This window comes from Drosophila teissieri, chromosome X (assembly GCF_016746235.2).
Source record: "Drosophila teissieri strain GT53w chromosome X, Prin_Dtei_1.1, whole genome shotgun sequence".
Classification (NCBI taxonomy): domain Eukaryota; kingdom Metazoa; phylum Arthropoda; class Insecta; order Diptera; family Drosophilidae; genus Drosophila; species Drosophila teissieri.
This window is the reverse complement of record NC_053034.1, coordinates 14,823,342-14,835,663: the sequence shown is the minus strand read 5'-3', so window position 1 is coordinate 14,835,663 and position 12,322 is coordinate 14,823,342. Positions and strand designations below refer to the sequence as shown.

At 43.0% G+C, this 12,322-nt stretch overlaps 2 protein-coding genes across 4 annotated transcripts in view; both read left to right on the top strand.

The window, feature by feature from the left end:
* LOC122625216 (protein sprint) overlaps positions 1-12,322 on the top strand; it is a 90,210-nt gene that overhangs the window by 10,953 nt on the left and 66,935 nt on the right. The gene's annotated exons all lie outside the window — the stretch shown is intronic.
* Positions 8,004-8,809, top strand: LOC122625232 (MICOS complex subunit MIC13 homolog QIL1). The gene is made up of 2 exons (XM_043805242.1): positions 8,004-8,063; positions 8,138-8,809. The coding sequence occupies exon 2, from the start codon at positions 8,149-8,151 to the stop codon at positions 8,656-8,658; it is 510 nt and encodes a 169-aa protein (XP_043661177.1). The 5' UTR covers positions 8,004-8,063; positions 8,138-8,148; the 3' UTR covers positions 8,659-8,809.

Genomic DNA, 12,322 nt, shown 5'->3' with positions numbered 1-12,322 from the left:
AAACGTCAGCCTTAACCTTTTCATTAGCCACTCCTCCAAAACAACTGCTGCTGCTGACAGTTGCGGTTGTATGTTAACTGTTAACTGGCCCAAAAGCCAACTAAAATGTGTAACATGTAAATATATGTGCGCATGTGTATCGATATTTGGGTAATCCTTGTAAGCGCAATATGTTTAGCATATAAATTATGAGGCCTGTCCAAGCAAAAAGGGCTGGCAGTAGTTGAAGAAAATTTCAGAGAAAAACATAGGGCAAACGACAAAACGAGGGTCTGTAGATGAAGTGTTACATTTTATGTGGCAATCCGCAATGTCGGCGATGACAAAAACCAAAGACAAATACAAGGCTCCATAAACTTGAGTAAATATGAATATGTCTAACTGGGTGGTTGGTTAGCTGGTTGGTTGGTGAGTGGGCAAAAGGACCTTGTTTTTTTTGTGGCAGGAGAGGGTGGCGACACCGAATGCCACAATGCCACTTTCCACGGCTCTGTTGCTCTGTTGACAGGCGGAAGAATCATTTCCCCCCTTCTAATCCTGCTGGTTGCAAAGAGGAAAAGGGTTGTGACTTTTGTGTGTTTAGCTATTTATTAAATTTGTTTGCCAACACACACACACACACACAATCGGTGGTGTGAGTGCCTTTAGCCAAGGGTGAGCCCATAAGGACCCACACGAACATGAGCTGCGTAACTAATTTGCTTAAAGTGCACAATGCCCCCCCATCAACATCAGTTTCAACATCAACGCACTGTGGTACGAACTCGCAGTGTGTTTCAGCCACAATACAGTAGCTGGTGTTCTTCAAACTGTGCGCTCCACTGTACCGCGCTGAACCGCAGAAACTTTGTGTTGAGCTCCCCAAGTGTTTTGTGGTCTTTGTGCCCGACCCCCAGCAAATGCTGGGCACCGAGAATTGATGATGTCTAGGACCGTCTATATATTCTCTCTTATATGTCTTGCCCTCCACCATGGCCATCATTGCCATCGCCATCACCATCATTGCCATCACCATCGCCATCATTGCCATCGCCATCACCATCACCATCATCATGATGGGCTTGATGATTGTCAAAAAGTTTGTGCAATTTGAGCGTTTTAAGTTTGTCGCTGTCAACGGTGCGTATGCGTGTCCGCAGGAGACAGAACGGCTTCAAATGCGACAGGTGTTTGCTTTATTAACTAAAAACAACTCCTCGGATACATCTAGAGAATGTCTGTCGCATCCCCGAAATGGCTCTAATGCGGCTGACATGTAAACAGATTAACATAATTAATTTATTTGCTGCCTGCTCACGGCTGTGTCATCGTATAATCCGCAACATTCTATACCCTTTCCACGGGGTCTAGCAGCATTCTGAAACACTGCAAATATCTTAGTGCTCATGTACAGCCTTCATTTGTTATTTCTTTAAATTATTTGCTTAATTATCTGTTTAAATTATAACCAGATATATTTTATATTTCATTTAAGGGTAGCTTAGGTTTCCAATTGCAGGTATTACATTTTTCCCACCGCCATCGACCAAACTAATTGAGGTTTTTGTCAGAGAGATGCAATTAACTTTATTAAGCTGTTGAAATTAGTTAAACCCAAACACGAAATTTCACGTGGTGAAATGTGTGAGGTAACAGCGTGGATACCGCGAAGAAAAGTATCTCACGGATAGTATCTAGATCATGAAGGGCGCACTCATTCTTCAATCTTGGATATTCCTATCCCAGGAATGATCGATCATTTGTTTTGCAGATAAGCCCATGAACATTTTTTCATGATCTCTGGGCATAGAAATCACGACCTGCTCTCGCGAGAGATCTCTCTTTGTGCGGATATCAATCATATTTAGCACACAACTGTCTGTCCATCATTGAGTGAATTGAAAACATAAATCGAGTGACTGGTTGAGCCATGAATTTGGCTTTCGAGGCTTTGGACTTCAATGCCAACTAGATGGATTGAAATCTGTGATCGCAATTATGAAATTATATGACTCCGAATTGCAAAACAGAAAAAACCCGAAGTATTCAGCACACATATTTATTGCACATTTGCCGCAGACTCTCTCACTAAATTTCCCCAGACAATACAATGACCAAAGACATAAAAAACAAAAAGAAACCCCGCCCCCCCGTAAAAAAACCGAAAGTCCACTAAACAAAAGTGTAAAACATTAAGAAGAACAACAAAGAAATGCAAGAGAGTGGGAAATATGCAAATTGAAAGGACCTACAAAAAAAAGGCAGGGAAACAACTTTCGAGTGACGTAAATTGCATATTAAATTTTACATTTTTCATATTTATGCAGCTCTGCCGCGGCAGTCGTAAAGTGAAAGTGACTCGAAGGGTGGGTATCTGCCGGTACCTAAGTACAGTGGGGGTCAGTGGAAGTGGAGGTGGTGCTGGTGGTGGTGGCGCCACCCACCGCCCCTGGGGCAAGGACAAACAACATTTCAATTTGGGAAAATATTCATTATGCTCGAGTGTAAGCGACGCAGACTAAACGGAAGCGGATGCGGAAACGTGCTAAGGCAAGAAAAGGTGACCCCAAACCTGGTGCTCCACCACCAGCCACGAAAATGTTCCACCCACGAAAATGTTCCACCCACAGGCACTCATTTGGCCATTGTCAGGCGGCTGCTTCTTCATTGTCGTTGTGCAAAGTTTTATAAAGTTATGAAAAGTCATTCAAGTTCAGCCCAGCTCCCCGCTTTTCCCCATTTTTCCCCATTTTCCCCAGACGAATCAACGACTTGGCGACTTTCGAGCACTTTCTGCTCATTTTCCCCCCACGGAAATGTCCTGGACTTTCGGTTGGTGGATGTGGCTGTGGAGCTCAGGCTAAACAATAAAGCCGTCAGAAACGTGCATCGTCTGCAAGGACACTTTTTGGTCCTCGAAACTCCTTGGCTCCTCCTTCGTGGCTCCTTGGCTGCTTGGCTCCAGTGGTCCACCTGCTCCTTGCGTTCTGCCATTGGTGCCACACCGTCAACATTGTCATCTAAACTGCAATGACAAGTTGCTTCAAGTGGCACACGGAATCGACGACAATCCGGGGCACTCTCAACCGATTTGCTCAAGCGTGCGGCATGAGAATTACCGCTGAATAATCTATAGTGAATGAAATAATGCTGCGGACTTTCAGTTGGTCACAAATGAGTGCCCTTTTTTTTAACTTTTGCGCACTACTTTGTTTAACAAGTGTAGTAACTTCAAAAGAACATAAAAGACTCATGGATGGCATTATTTTATATACCTTTTACCCAAACCCATTCGGTGTTGAAACACCCCGTCATTTTACGTCAACTTGATGTTGCAAGTGAAGTTCCTGCTTTTTCCATTAGTTTCCGTTCCGCGGCAGCTGCTCCTTCATTATTATTTGCCGCCATAAAAGTGCACCTTTAAAGCTCATTAGCCGTGCAAAATTTGTCACATTGTTGCTGCCCCGACTGCCCACGACTTTAATGCCACTTCATCCTCGGAGCCTCGCTGGCTGTCTGCTCATATCTGCCCCCAACAATTTGGATGCGTATGTGCGTTGGCTGGTTTCGAGTTGGAGTTCGAGTTGGAGTTCGAGTTGGAGTTTGAGTTACCATGGGGCTGCAGTAAATAATTTTTGGCAGCAAGGTTGTTGAAACATTTAATAAAACCAATATAAATCATAACAAACACTTAGCCTGACAACAACCACAAAAACGGAGACGTGTGGCATGGGGCACGAGGCGTGGGGCATGGGGCACGGCTGCCTTCTACAGGAGGGCGGCCAACAAAGCGAAACTAAAATTCCAAAACGTTGCCCATTTTCGGCCGCAAAAACTTCCAGGCAATGCGGACGGAACAGAGAATTCCGCACCCTGGCAGAGACTTCGGTGTCCCTCCCGTCCGGAGAATGACAAAAACCAACGGAGGGGGGAAAGGCTCCCATTTTTTTGCAGGGGGGAAATGGGGAGCCCATGCATTGCTACGCGTGAACGCACCTTTTGCAAGCACTCTGCTCCAATGTGCCACAGTGTGTGTCTGCGTGCTCAGTCGCACAGTGGCACCACCATCATTGGCAAAGAAACGAAAAATCAATTTCAAATGTCTGGCAAGTTCTGTAAAATCCATAAAAATAGTAGTGGTAGCTATGCTTAAACAGCAAATCGGATATGAATGAATATCTTTGGAGTGTATGAATATATTGTATATTTCAGATGTTCGCTGGTATTTAGGTCAGTGTGCCTCTCATGCTTTGTCGCCTGTTACATAGTTCCGTGTCCGTGTCCGTGTCCGTGTCCGTGTCGTCGGCAACAGCAGCAGCAGCAGCACCAAAATCATCCGCAACACCAGCTTCCCCATGGTAACATCCATGCCACGAGCAGCGGCAACAGCAGCAGCAGCAAAAATGTGCAAAAAATTAATTGCTGCGCATAAATCAAAAGACTTTGCTCCCGTATTTTCACCCTCCCCCAGACCCTCCCTCCAACCCACTGGCACCCACCACCCCCTTTTGGTCTGGCATTGCCGCTCCATGGTCACTTGTTACTATTTCTGATTTCCATCAGCACTCTTATTATGGCAAGATACGCGATGTGTGTGTACCTACTACACACGAGTATCTCGAGATGCAATTTGAAGGCTCATTGTTTTTAGTATCTGCTGCTTCTGCTGCTGTGGTGATGGCATCAAGGCCACTTTTGGATGGGGTCCAATGCACCATCGCCACCCATCCATCCATCCATTCATCCACCTATCCACCCATCCACGCCCCCTTTTCGGGCGAAGGTGTTTCAATGGAAAGGCAACGAAATGCAAAATGCGAAATGCAAAAGACAACAACAGCTGGTCTCATCGCCTTGATTACCGGAAGTTTTGCCATAAAATCGCGCGAGAGACCATGACAGAACCATAAACATAAAAAAGATATAGTCCCAAAGATCCACCCACTCGATTTGCCGGCAACATCATCATCGCTGTTAATGGCTATCGTTTAAACACGCCTGATTGATGGGTTTTTTTTTATGACTGTCAGGCTTCTCGAGTCTTCATTTACCGATTGACTGATGCGAATTGCGCCAATACATCGCATTTATATCAATATCATTTCAATGCATTCAATGCCGCACTTTCACGAACACAACTGATAAAGTTCATAACTCATCAATTATTGCTTAAACATGTTGTTGTCACAAGTTGAATGTTTTTTTAAAACCCATATGCATTTTTGCAGAAAAGTCAATAGTCTGATTTTTCAAAAAAAAAATATAGTTTGAATTTGTTCTATAACAATCAAAATAAGTGTTACAAAGTGGAGTGTCGTACTTCGTTGTATTCGTTACAAAATTTCCTATTCAGCTGCATTCAAACTTGGAAACTTTTATTGTTGTCTATTTTTCGCCAATTTTTCTAAGGGAACTCGTTATCAAAAATGCGAGAATTGGTTAAAATTGTTTATTCTCGAAAATTATAAAAATAGTGATAATAATAGTTGGATACAATATACACTTCATCTTAGCTGTGCCCCCTTTTTTGGCCAAGTTATGAAAATCTTTTTTATATTTGTGTTTTTCATCACTTTGATTGCACTATGGAAACCATTCATTCGTCTCTTCCATAAACTACAAAAATTTGTATCCGTATCATAATTTCCGCGACTCTTGGCACTTGGCAAGGCCATTTACACTTGGCTTCTCCGATTCTCCAATTCTCCGATTGCTGTTTGCTATGTGCGGTTTCTGTTGGCCTGCCCACTAAATTAGAGAATAAACAAAGTGTCGGTATCTCATGCCGCATACCGTATACCGCATACCGCATACCTAATATCGCGTATACGTCAGAGGTGCCGGCCATAAAAAGTAACCAAGCAGAGCGGACCGTAAATAATGCACCGCCAATTTATCAGCCAGAAGAGACAGTTTCAGTTTCAGTACCAGTTTCTATTTCAGTTTCTGTTTCAGTGTCTATTTCAGTTTCTGTTTCAGTTGCATTCAGCGGACTCTGCAGCCCAACGACTATTCAAATGCCATTTCGTAATGGAGCTAAAGCCAGAGTGCCCCAAAAAAAAAAGAAAAATAAATCAAGAAAAAACCAAACGACAGAACAAAAAAATAGCAAAAAAACACGTGGGCCCATAGAACTTAAGAGGTTTGGCAACTCGAACTATATTTTTTAGGTAATTATTATAGATATGCAGAATATATAATAGTTACTTTAAATTCCACTTAAAGCACTGCTGAAACGGCAACTTTTTCTAGAGTTTTGTGGAAAACCTCTAGAGCGATAAAATGAGCAAAAAGGGCGAACATTCCGCACGTAGTTTGGCATTCTTTATTTTTGCTGCAGTCTGTTTGCAAAAACCCAGCTCACGAAATGTTTGTTGGCTTAGCCGCGTTAAGCCCCACACTAATTACACTTGCGCTTTCCACAGAGCCACACACATAAACTCTGCTCACATGACTGCCAGCATTTTCTTAGCCAGAAAACCCCGCCAAAAAACTCCAACATATTTTCATTTTCATGGTCAAAGTGTCAGTTGAATTGGTGGTTTTTTGGTTTTTGGTACCAGACCAGGGGAATGAACAAATGAATGAAAAATTGTAAATGAGAGTTAGGAGCCGTGCAAAATATGCAAATGTAAGCTGCTGTCTCCCGTATTCATTTCCTTTCCTTTTTTTTCGGGTGGCATTCCCAAAAGTTGAGCCCGCAAATCTTGATTTAATTTCCGGCTATTAAGCTGGCAGGGAAAATGGAAAATTCTGGGCCGGCAAATAGTTGTGGGCAGCGAAAGGGAAAGTAGTGAAGCAGCTCATTAGGAGCACAAAAGAGTCACGTACTCGGGCTGGTTCTGCTTTTTTCATTAAAATGCTAATAAAAATCCAATGCTAATTTTAATGAAACATATACTTGTGGCCTCACTTTTGGTAACTGAGAACAAACGATACTTAGCGACGAATGTTTGAAATAAGATAACAAACAGGTTGTAATTGTTATTATTGTACTGTAACACATAATCCTTATCTAGCAGGCGTTAAGCAGTTTTCCCTATGTAATTCACTGTGTCTTCACTGCAATAATGGCGCAAACAAATTCATGTTTTCGAGGGCTTTAATCCATTCAGCATTCAGCAGCAATTCCACGCCTTGCAACTCGGCCACGCAGGAGCCATTTATTCCCGGCTTTATGACTCTGCCAATGAATGGGCAGTGGGCACTGGGCAGAGGATGTGTCCTGGCCAAGGACCCTTTCGACCCCACCTTGCCGGCCACTCTATTATTTATTTATAGAAAGTTGGCAGACTCACGCCCGCAAGGGGCTAAGAATTTGGTCCTTTGCTGCTTGGCCGCCTCCATTCTGTGACAAATGAATTTGGGTCAGAAGTTGTGCAAATTAAAAAAAAAACGAGAGAAGCTTCGTCCTGTGGCGGATGTCAAAGTTCCTTCAAACAGGACCGAAAGATTCGTCTCGCCTTTGACTCGCCTCAGCGACATTCAACTGGTTTCGAGTGCCGCACGGCATTGCAGTTTTATTTCCATTCACGTAGCTCCAGCTCCACACACACACGGAATGTTGTCCTTTCCCCAAAATAACAAAAAAGTTGGGAATAAAAAAGAAAGGGGACACCAAAATGTTACAAAAGATTTACACCATCCAAAAACCTCAACGCCATCTCCACATCCGCATCCGCAATCGAAGCCGCCTTCTTGCTGCTGGTGGGCAATACCATTACTTTTTCAGTTTGCTGGTTTGAGTAATGGATTAGATTTTTACTCACTTGTTTTGGGTTTCCTTGCTTGGATAGTGTATTCGTTTTTTATAGCCCCACCAAAGAAAAAAAGGATAACACGCCGCTGATAAAGGGATGCTAGTGAGAAACTTAAAAGAACTTACAACTCCTGTCTCACCTAAGAACTTTAGTTGATGGGTTTGCAAAAAGAGGGGAAAAGTTAAAGTTCCAAATAGTGATTTCCCGAAACAAGTTAAAATGTTATTTTTATATTTTTAATGTCATTTTCTGTTGCCATCGTAGTAGGTCTATCATGTTAGCTCATTGAGACCAATTTCAAAAGTCCAAAAGTCCGTGCTTGTGGTGAGTAGGCAATCCAAATCTCTCTGCTCTACTTTGGCACCTAAATAGTTATCAACCGTAATTTGAATAAGTAGTTCCGCTGATAATGCTCACCACTTTGATGTACCGAACCGCGGCGGTCACGATGACCGTCTACATGACCAACCGCGTTGGAGTCTGGGGCAAAACGGAGGAGACGGACCAGCTGCTCCACCAGGTGGCCAAGGGACTGCATCCATTGGCGGGACTCCTGCGACGAGTGCTGCACTTCGAGGAGAGCGATCTGAGTGTGGGCGAGCTGTCCCGCAAGTACTACAATGAGGGAGTGAAGGGCACCTTTCGCATAATCCGAAACATACCCAATTACTCCGAGGATCTGGCCGATGGAGCCAAGGTGACCTGTCGGGATCTGGTGGAGAAGGCCAAGGAATTGCGCCAGCAAGAATATGCAACATGGTGGCATAGTTCCACGAACAACGAGAAACCGAAGATTGAGTCAGCAGATTCTGCAGATTCTGCAGCTGGCGTTGGATCCTCCGAGGATTTAATACCCTTTCCGAAACCAAAGTCCGTGGACAACTTTGTCTACGATGTCCTTGCACCGAGAACAAAGTGAGGGTTTAGGCATAACTCTACACAAAATTCTAATCATACTTCACAAAATCTAATTGTTAAATCTTTGGGCAAAGAACATGTATGTAAATCATGTTGCAATCCTGTGTAAATGTGCCATTAAAGCATTGAAACAATACTCGAATCAAAACAAGCTGTTGCAAAATATAAGATTGTAATAATTAAGTGAATTGTAGAATCCGATTTAGAATCTTAAATTTGTTCCTTTGCTTTTCCTGCGCCCAGACACTCGGCAAACAGTGGGAATTGTCAACAGTCTATTAAAATGCCAGCCGAGCGCCGCATTGCCAACCGAAGTCAAGCCGTGCGAAAAAGGATTTTCCAGCCCCTTGCCAGGGAAAAGCGGGGGAAAAGCTGAAGCCAAACCAAATCAATCCAACCCTTTTCCCATTTCCCTTATCCACTTGTTTTGCGTGTTGCCTAACATGTCTTTTAATGTGACCCTTGTGGAGTCATAAAAATTGAGTTTTTTACCTATGAAAATCCCCTTTTCTCTGGACTCTTCTCTTTTGTTTGAATACCTGTTACTTGTAGCATTAAATTGTTTTTTCTTCTTTTGTATATATTTATAATGAAAATGAGTGTACCAAAAAGAAATGTAAAGTATCATTGGAATAATCTCGCTTTTTTAAAGAATTTGATATAATTTTGTTATAAAAAGCATCGCCTTTTGCAGCAGGACAGTTTTTTATTGACTTCGATTGATTCGCCCCTTTTTATTGTTGCATTGTAAACAGGTGGGTGGGTCATAAAAACGGGGACTACCGGTGGGTGGGAAGGGTAGTAGATCCCCTCTTCAAGTCGAGAGTTCAAATAAACTTTGCGAACAGCCCGAGGCAATTGGCACTTTGCAAATATCCAGAGGCGAGCGGTTGATTGAAAAACTAGCTTAAATTGTAATTAGTTTCAGCTTATTTACATGCAGGAATATTTCTTATCAGAATTTACTCGAAATTTTCTTACATATTAGCCACTTAAAGTCTTAAATTCCACATCGCCAGCCAATACCCAGTATTTAAAGTATATCCATTGCATTGTTGTCCGAAGCATAATCCGCGTTGTATCTATTTACATATTTATCTGCGTTCTGCGGGATTCATTGCTGCGACTCCTGATGGAGGATGCCAAAAAAAAAGAAAAAGGTTCTGAAACTGGAAAAAAAAGAAGGAAAGGATAACGCCGCTGGGAAGGATGAGGGCTACGTGCCGCGTCTTTTGGCTGACTCTTTAAGCGCTTATGCCTTAGATTTATAGTCACGGATTTTATTTATGTCACTTTGCCCATCCTCACCGCTGGCTGGCACCATTTTTCTTAGCGGTTTAGCATACAAAACGTCTGGTCGTCGTTTTCTGGTCGTATCCCTTTTATGCTGCCACATTCTATTTCCCTGCTGCTGCTCTAAACGTTGCATAAAATCAATTTCCTTAAGTTCAAGTCCTTGATGATGAGGTAAAAGTGTTTTAAGTTTAGCGTGGGCCGCTCTACAGGTGCACTGAGAGAAAAGTAGGTCATATTTAATAACCTTTGAGCTGTAGACGTCTAGCTATAAATCACAAGTCTGACTTTGAATTACCTACTAAAAGCTACTTTATGTTCTTTGTTTCTTTTGATGAGCTGCTAATGAACTGAAACTGATAGTTTTTGGACACATTGATAAAACAAGCTATGTATTTTCTCGCAGTGTCTGCCGAGTGCGAATGCTAGTCAGTACTTGGCGCTGTTGTCGGCACAGCTGGCGTTGAAGTTCCTGGGGATTTTGGGGGTTGGGGCTTGGTGTTTGGTCCTTGGTGTTTGGAGTTTGGGGCTTGGGGTTTGTGGGGTCATGGAGGTGGGGGGTGGGGCTGTGGCATGGGGCTGGGGTGGCACATTTGGCGCCCAGCCGAGCGCCGTCTTGCATATTTAAGTTGGCCCAGCTCCCCTTTTGTCTTTTTGGGGGGTTGGGGATTCTGGGGGTCTAGCCAGTGGTAGCATCGCCCCAATCCCCACCCACGTCCGGTTGCTACGATGTTTCCGTTCGGCTGTCTTCCCCACTTCACCTGAATGGCATCGTAAAACCAGGTTCATTAGCAGTCGCTCTTTGGAGGAGTCTCCTGCCTCTTGCCCCTTGCCTCTTGCCACATTTTCCATATACTCGCATTCATTTGGCCACTGCATTCATTTCCGTTCACTTTCAATTGCGCCCGTCCGTCCGTCTGAAAGTCGTTTATTAATGAACCGACTTGATGCCGGATCCTTTTGCCCGGATCTGCTACACTTCAGTTTCATCCTACATCCTCCATCCTTTTTCCTTTTTGGGTGGCCCGACGTGAATATTTTGTGCTAATTTCCGTTTAATTGTTTAATATGTTGTTTGCATTTTCTATTGGCCAAAGTTTCCGCTGCTCATTGTTCTGGCAATTATTATTTTCCGGCTTGCCACTTCCACCAACTGAGTGACCTGGCTGCAAAGTAGGAGGGATTTTGCTCGAGTTACAGACTCAAAGGGATCTAATCCAGTTAATAGCCGGAATTAACTGAAAACTTGCGCAATGGTGGGTGTTAATGTTAAGTACCAATGGCAATTATGATGATACTTCTTTAAACTTAATAAACGCATTTAAGGAAAGGTGTGGCATTAATGCTAGAAGTCATAAAGATATAATACCAAAGAGATACATCAGCTTTAAGTATCTCTATAATACCTTACAAAGATAAGCTCCTGCAGTTTTCATTTGACAAATTCGACAATAATAAAGATTTGATTAGAAATAACTTAACTTTGCCACATCCAAGTACCTAAGTAAATCGAGCATTCTCGCCCCAAAAATCCCCTGGGGAATTCGCCAGCTGCTGTTTAACCAACTTCGGTGGCATTGGGTCTTAGCCGCAGTTAAGACTTTATTTACATACAAGCCACCCACTCCCGATTCCCAATTTAAATCATTTTAATGGCCCAGCAGCGAAGGCAGCGCAGCTAATTCTTGTACAACTCCTAAGTCCGTCCAAATCCCAAATGCCATAAATGTGGCGCTGGATTAGCGTAGTCGGCGAAAATGCAGGGAAAACATGTTGGGAAACTGGGAAACCTATAGTCTCAGCTGGCTGGAAAAAGCCGCCGTAGAAAGACGACAGACAATGGGAAACCGCAGTCTTCTTGCTGCAAACTCCAGCCTTTGGATCTCCTCCGGTCCTCACTTTCAATTATTCGCTTTCGCTGTTCTTGTTTTCGGGTTTTTTTGCGAGGGGAAAAACCCACTCCAGCCATTTTCCCAAACTCTTGTTCTTTGCCAGTGGTAATAGAATAAAGTTTGCACCATGGGAATTTCAACTGTTGTTTTTCAGCATTTCCCACCTGACCTCCCTGACTCCCAAATTTTCCACCCACGGCGACCAAGGACATAAAAAGTACATAGATCTCTGTCGCTTTTTTGGAGGGGCTGCTACCTTAACTTGTTGCCAACTTGTAATCCACTCAGACCATTTTCTTGTTACCTCGCTGCCAGTCACTTGAAGGTGCCAAACTTAATTAGGTATTTGAATAGAAATATGTAACATTTGATATGTATATAAAATCATTCATTTTAATTGTTTCATTTTAAGAGAAATGTTTAAGCTTCCCATCTATTTACCATTTACCATGTTTTTGTGGGGTTATCATGTATTTCTAA

Bases quoted from the DNA above. Each gene is read 5' to 3' on its own strand.
- LOC122625232 (XM_043805242.1), top strand. From the start codon at position 8,149: ATGCTCACCACTTTGATGTACCGAACCGCGGCGGTCACGATGACCGTC.